Source organism: Neomonachus schauinslandi, chromosome 10, assembly GCF_002201575.2.
Source record: "Neomonachus schauinslandi chromosome 10, ASM220157v2, whole genome shotgun sequence".
Lineage (NCBI taxonomy): Eukaryota > Metazoa > Chordata > Mammalia > Carnivora > Phocidae > Neomonachus > Neomonachus schauinslandi.
This window is the reverse complement of record NC_058412.1, coordinates 48,303,868-48,311,245: the sequence shown is the minus strand read 5'-3', so window position 1 is coordinate 48,311,245 and position 7,378 is coordinate 48,303,868. Positions and strand designations below refer to the sequence as shown.

Below are 7,378 nucleotides of genomic sequence, written 5' to 3'. Positions count from 1 at the left end.
CTCGCCTGGTGAGGGGCTGTCAGGGAGCCCCGACTTCCTGGGTCGGGGTAGCTGTGGGGTGGGTGGGGTGGGGCAGGACAGGAAGAGGGGAAGCTCTGTCCTCTGGATAACCCTTCCTTGCTCAGCCCGTGGCCGCACCTCCCTCCCCAGGTAGTCTTTTCTTTGTAGATCCTCTATACTAGGCCAGGCCCTGGGACTCATCTCCTTTCATGGCTCCTGGTAATGTGTTTTCCTCCACACCTTCTTTAGGTCATGTTCTCTTTTGAGGCTGGTCGCCGCTGCCCTTCAGGCCCTGGAACCTTCACCTTCCAGACGGCACAGGGGAATGACATCTTTCAGGCGGTTGAGACTGCTATTCACCGGCAGAAGGTCCAGGGAAAGGATGGTCAAGGGCAGGATAGTCTCAAAGCCGATTCCCAGGAAGAAGTGGCAGAGGGGAAGTTGGCATCCCTGCCTGGCCCTCAGGAGCTCCTGGGCAGCCCTCCCACCCTGTATGCTGAACCCTTAGACTCCTTGCGCATTCCTCCAGGCCTTTCCCAGGATTCCCTATATTCAGACCCCCAGGACAGCACCCCTGCTCGGGCAGGGGAGGGAGTACAGTTCAAGAAACCTCTTTATTGCGGCTTGTACGAGCATGTGCAGCAGCAGTTGCTGAAGGCCAAGCTGACGGACCCCAAAGAGGACCCCATCTATGATGAACCTGAGGGCCTGGCCCCAGCTGCTCTCCGGGGCCTTTACGACCTGCCTCAGGAGCCCAAGGATGCCTGGTGGTGCCAGGCTCGGGTGAAGGAGGAGGGCTATGAGCTCCCCTACAACCCTGCCACTGATGATTATGCTGTGCCACCTCCTCGGAGCACAAAGCCCCTTCCAGCTCCCAAGCCCCGGGGCTTGGCCTTCCCTGAACCCAGAGCTGCAACTGGTGGTGGCAGCAAAGGCCACAGCTCAGACACTGCCCTGTACAGCCAGGTCCAGAAGAGCAGTGCCTCAGGGAGCTGGGACTGTGAGCTGTCTAGAGCAGGGGCTGACAGGACCGGGGTCAAGTCCGAGGGCTCCACATGAGAGGTAGGGCAAGGCTGGGGTTGCTGATAGGGCCACCACGGGGAGGTGGTACTGGGATCAAAGAAATCTATTAGAACCTGCAGGAACCAGAGGGCTGGAGAATCCTGTGTAAGCCAGCCCAGGGGACCTGGGGGGGATCAGGGGAGTCAAGGGAAGGATGATCAATCTCAAGAAGTCCTGGAAGTGGGACAGATGGCAGGGGTGAGGGATGGGACCTGGGAGAGACCAGCACCCCCAAGTCATCCTCCCCAAAGGAATGGACAGCTGCCAGACCAGGTCTATGAAAAGGGGTGCTTGGTTTGAGTTGGTGCAGTTTGAGGGGCCTGCATGGAGGCTCTAGGGTGATGCCGGACTGTGCCTGGATCCTCACCCCTGCATTGTTCTTTGCCAGAGACCTAGATTTTAAGAAGTTTATTCTCATTAAAGTCAGCTTGGGTTTAAGAGGTCTATGTGTGTGAATAGTCACAGAGGGGACACGGTGTGCTGCGTGGGTGTGGAGGGGATCAGGAGAATGTATGGGGGGGCCGCAGGAGGAGGAAGGGGTCCCAGGGAGGTGAGTTGAGCATTGTGGTGGATGAGAACCTAGGTGGTCCACTCAGGCCCACTTGGGCTTGAGCCTGTCTCTGGGATGCTGGGTGAGTTATATAACATCTGTAACTCTCAGTTTCCCTCAATGCCCCTTTGTAAAATGGGAAAACCCAACAACAGATTCTACTTCACAGGGTTGTTTGTGTGAAAGGAGTTAAGTTTCTCAAGTACTTAGTGCAGTCTGAAGCACAGATTAAGCATTTTATAAATGGTAGTTATTCCATGGATGGAGAGGGCCAACAGAAAGGTGGACAGGCACGGGGAGAGGAGAATAGGAAGGCAATAGGTCTTTTTCACACCATCTTTTCCTCCTGTTCTCAGCTATATGACACCACCTGCCCCAACACACACAAATCCACACACGTGCGTACGCGCGCACACACACTTTACCTACAGGTACTCAAGCACCAACCATTTTTCTGTTTGAAGGTCAAAGGGAACTGCTGTGTGGTGGGTGTAGTGGGAAGAGCATAGGCTTCGGAATGAGGCTTAAATTTCAATGTACTTATTTTTCATGAGCTCTGAAAACCTTGTCCTTCTCTCCTGAGGTCCAGTTTCCCAAAGGTGACCTGACCTCATCTACCTGCTTATAGGGAACTACAAGGAGAAATTCAGGGTTGGGAATGCTCTTAACAATAGTGGAGACTTACTAGGTATTTAATCTTCATCTGTGTTAATGGTATCAAATGATCCAAAAGAAAATGAACTCCTGCTTGGAGAAGGAAAAAGTTCAGGTGTGTCTCTTCTGGGCCTGAGTGGCGGGGGCCGGGGCGGTAGCAGCACGGAAGACAGAGGAGGGGAAGGCTCTGTTTCCCAGTCACCTGGAGCTCACAGAGGCACAAGTGGACAGAAGGCAAGTCTCACCATGGAAAGCCATTCATTGCACGAGCCTTAGTATGGATGTGGTTGAGCAGGGCAGCTGGGCTCTGGCGCTGGGGACTCAGGGCCCCTAGGGATACTCCTCCTCTTTCTCCTCCCCCACTTCCTCCTTGGAAGGCCAGAAGAAGGCTTCTGAGGAAGACTTGCTGGCTGCTGGCATCTGGAGGGCTCTGCCAGGGGTTGGAGTCATAGGCAGGGGGGCCACTGTGGCTCGAACTCGGTTTGTCTGTAACTGCCCAGCCTGCAAAGAAAGCAAGCTGACTTCTCTGAAGCCCAGACCACAGTTCCTGATCTCCTGTCCTGTTCCCTGTTTTCTCCTATCCTAACTCCTTCGTGTGTTCCATCCCTTGAGTGACAGCCTCAAGGCCCAGGGCAGTGGAGTCCCCTGGGCTCGTCTCCACAGCGCCCATCTCCTGGCTGAGTGTCCCTCCTCTGTGAGCTTGCGTACCAGCTAACTAACTTGTGGAGGGCTCTTCTCCCATCTCTAGATTGACTGTAGTTTGGAAAGATCTTTCTTTTATAACTTCAGCTAAGGCAAAGCAGGAGTTTCTAAAGTTCTGTTACTGAGAAACTAGGAAAAGATTAATAGGGACAAAGGGAAATATTGTAGAATATGAATTTCATAAAAATAACTCCACCCTCAATTCCTTTTCTCTCTTTAACTCTTATTGCTAAAGCCCTGACTCCAGTTGACTAACCTTGGTCAGCCTCCTTTTCCTCATCTGTACAATGAGCATTAACACTTACCTTGCAGGGACGCTGTGAGGATTAAATGAGAAAGACACGTGAAAGCACTTGTCACAAAACCTGGCAAATGGCTGGTGTTCAGTAAATGCTAATTTCCTTCCCTTTGGACATTTATTTTTCCACCTTCCATTTAGCCTCTTCTTTAAACAGAAGTTGTGGTCTTGGTGCTGTCAGTTTGCTTAGTGGGACAATGGTCTGTTAAATGACTAATGAGTTATCATAAGTGCTACAGTTAAGATACCTAAACATTATCATATGTAAATGCCCAGTGCCCAGGCAGAAAAGCGTCCCTACCAGGCAGGGGTTGTAATTTCCTTTGTTTAGGGCAAAATGCTGGTCTTTTTCTTCTTCCACTGTTGGCTTGGTTCTCTCCTCCACGGTGGTGGGGGGGGGGGCGCGGAACCCTGGGCAGTGGGCTACTCCCTTGATTTCGGGGAGAGGGGAGTTGAGGATAGGGTAGGAGGGCTCTCTCTGGGTGTAATGGGGAGGAAGGGGAGTAGGGAGGGAGCTGTACCTTTCTCAGCGCGCGGCTCTCCCAGCTTGGGTGGAGCCGGTCCTGAGGCTTGATAAAGGTGCTGCTCAGGTGTGAGTACAGGTGGCTCCAAGCCTGCAAGGGGTTGTAGGTGGGCTCTAGTTCCAGGCTGTCCAGCACGCTCTGATGAAGAGAGAAGAGGAGGCTTACCCAGGGAACTTGAGGTCACAGAACACAAGATGTCAGGCAGAGAACTTGGAGTGTGAGAGGCTGGAGGATGTGTGAAGACCCAGCGCTTCACTGAAGACTGAAATAGATGTGGGTCCCACTGGGTGTCCTGGCCCCCAGATCTGAGTGCTTGTGATGATGTACAGTTCTGGCAAGAGTATAACAAGTAGATGCAACCTTGAGTGGTTAGGGACGCGGAATAGTCTGACCCCAAGAAGTGTGTCATGGAATTCTGAGAGGGGCTGGAGTGCCGTGAGGGTTACAAGGGATCCGGCGGGAGGGGGTGTCCGAGGCCTGGGGGTGCTCACAGTCTGCTGGTCGAGTACACTGAGTTCTCTGCCTGGCCTGTGAGGTGAGCATAGCCTGAGGGCACACCAGCACAGCATTCCTGAGCAGTCAGGTTTTCCGGCCACAATATCCTGTGCCAGGAACCACTGGCCCCGAAGTGAGACATTGAGTGAGCCATGACCACTCGTGCCCACCTCTCTCTGCATGCCCATGGCCGCCAAGGCAAGAACACAATCCCAGGCTCTGTCCTCTCTGCACATAAGCCAGTGATCCAGCAGTGATGTGGTTCCAGTTCTCCTTGCCCAGAGCCCCTCCTTCTGCCCTCAGCCAGGGGAGGCTGGCAGAGGAAATCCAGAATCCAGATCCGAGGAAGAGAGGAGGAGGAGGGGGAGGAGCGGGAGAAGGGGGAGAAAACGGCCAGCAGCGCAGTTCCCTCTGTTGTCTGGGAGTCTCATTTTGAAGCCCTTCCTATCCTGGACGCCTACACTGGCTACCTTTTCCTCAACAAACAAAAACAGATGCACAACAAACGGGTACCCACATCTGCACACACACAATGCAGAGGAAGACCCGTGGGAACACACCATCACACAGACACACATCACATTACTGACCCTCCACCACCTTTTTGGCACAACCACTTCTCCCTCTGCTCCCCAGTCCTTTCCCCCACAGGCTCGCTCCTCTCCCTCATCCCTTTCTCCAACTCCCAACTCTTCTCTCCCTCTGTCTGTCCCATGAGATCTGAGCTCCACGTGCCTCCACAATCTTAAGGCTGTCATCAGGTGGGTCCTCAGGCAGCAGGGGGAAGGGGCTGGGCAGCATCAGTTCCCGAGTGGCCACTGCCTTCACCAGCAGAGTGGGGGAGCGTGATGGCACAATCACATAGAAGGTGTTGGCAGGCTGTCTCAGGCTGTGTCCTCCACTCAGGGGCTCCCCTTTGGCCAACAGCAGCCATTCTCTTTTCTGAAACAAGAACATATATAAATGCTGGTTCACCTTCAGTCTTTGGCATGTTTTAAAGATCAATCCCCATCAAGACTTCCCCAAGTTTCTCTGGAGGTGTCAGGGAGGCCCAAACCATTTTACTCTGGCCTGGGAGAGAGGGACTTCCTGCTTAAGTTGCTAGTGCCCCAAGGTACTGCTCTTCCTCTCAGCTTGGAGTTGTACACAAAAGGGTTAACAATGCAGAGACAAGAGATGCCCTTTAACCTGAAGTAGGTGTTCACCCCGGAGATGGCTAACATATTCCTCAATGGTAAATGTAGAATTTTGACTCTGTTTTTTAAAACAGAGTCTTGAAACAGAGACTTGTGAAAATTCAAGTCTTATTTTGAGGGTGAAAAAAATCTGGTTGTATTGCACAACTCAGATCAGAGTGGGCTGGCTAGGGAATATCCCTGGAATACCCAGAAAGGGTTTAAGAAGGTGGTCAAAGTCACCTGCCAAGAGAGAGGAGGAGGAGAGAGCAGGGAGAAAAAAGCTTAGGTATGAGTAGGTACGTGGGGGACAGGGCCCTTGAGATCAACTCAGCCCATCACAGGACAAAAAGAAGGGTCAGAATTCTGGGGGCAATGACACCGAGTGAAAGCTACTTCAGAACAGAGGGGTGACTCTGTCATGTGCCATGGCTAAGGAGAAGAGAGATGTGGACATACCCGGATTTTGTAGGTGTGCCCTTTTATTTTATTTTTTTAAAGATTTTATTTATTTATTTGACGGAGAGAGAGAGAGACAGTGAGAGAGGGAACACAAGCAGGGCGAGTGGGAAAGAGAGAAGCAGGCTTCCTGCCGAGCAGGGAGCCCGATGCGGGGCTCGATCCCAGGACCCTGGGACCATGACCTGAGCTGAAGGCAGCCGCTTAACCAACTGAGCCACCCAGGCGCCCCAGGTGTGCCCTTTTAAATCAGGCATGAGAATAAGGCAATTTGCTGTAGTAGTGTTTCAAGGAAAACCACTAAACTCCAAGAAATGTGGAGTCAGAACTGTTAAAATCATCTGTAAATTGTGCGCTCTTGCTGGAGGTGATCATCACTCACACCTGGCACAAACATAACAGCCTCCCTGTTACAGAAGATGAAAGAAAGCATACTAGTTCTACCCCACTCTTAACTTATACAAAAAGTTGGAAGAAATAATATGAGAGGAAAGGCAGACAGAGGAAAAAAGATCTTAGGGGATAAAGGAACATCAGTGTCTTGTGGAAGACAAGTGGAAAGTGACACAGTGAAGCACACGAAAAGCCTTGCTGAAACATTATTGTTATACCTCAGGGGGAATGTGCTGGGGTGGAGGTGGTGTGGAAGGTTCTGGACACTTAAAAGCAGTGTCGTCACGTTGTGCAGCACAGAACTCTGAGGAGGTCTGGTAGGCTGGGCGGGTGGTAGCTACCTTCAGAAGTTTATGCTTTCTTAACACTTTGCTTATATTTGGTAATGTGCTGTCTTCTTGAAAAACAGACCCAAAATGCGATGGAAAGTCTACCTGATCCTTCTCAAATTCATTAAATTGTAAATAGATGATGTAGAAATCATGGTGTGTTTTTGTGTGGGGGGAGATTTGCCCCTGCTCTGAGGACATGGCCTCTTTAAGCCTGGAAGGGATGTTCTCTGGAAGGGGTAAGTAGCAAGTGGCGGGGCATTCCATTTTAACTGGCTCAAATAACTTCTGATGTAGATCAGGCTTGGATTATTACAATTATTTAATCTTCTATTTTTACGCTCATTTATGCATTGTTTGTGAATTAGTTTATTTATTAAGAATGTATTGAGTGCCTGTTATGTCCCAAGCACTAGGCATGAGTATATAGAAATTCATTAGACATGTTCCTTGCCCCTTGAGAGCTTATAATAAAGGGAAGGTTTGTAGATTAATGTTAGTCCAGTATTTAGGATGACCAATTCTTCTGGTTTGCCCATTTTTAGTAATGAAAGTCTTACCTCCCAGGAAACCCCTCAGTCATGGGCAAATGGGGGTGGTTGGTCACCCTTCTAAGGTGAGAAAGAGAAGAGAAAATCTTGTCACTGTGGCAAGTCCCTGGGGGGCTAAACTATGGCAATAGACATTTTCTGGACTTTTTTTTTTTAAGCAATGTGACATTTCTTACACCACGGTGT

The 7,378-nt window shown here is 50.9% G+C and overlaps 1 protein-coding gene across 5 annotated transcripts in view; it reads left to right on the top strand.

Moving 5' to 3' along the window:
* Positions 1–1,508, top strand: part of DOK1 (docking protein 1) — a 2,975-nt gene extending 1,467 nt beyond the window's left edge. For 3 of the 5 annotated variants that reach the window (XM_044918815.1, XM_021699196.1, XM_021699197.1), the window contains one exon: positions 250–1,109. In XM_044918815.1, the coding sequence (XP_044774750.1) occupies positions 250–1,059 (810 nt within the window). In that variant the 3' untranslated portion in view covers positions 1,060–1,109. Of the gene's footprint in view, positions 1–249 lie in introns of all 5 variants that reach the window. The other 2 variants (XM_021699195.1, XM_021699198.1) reach the window with 2 other exon arrangements.
* The last annotated feature ends 5,870 nt before the right edge of the window (positions 1,509–7,378 follow it).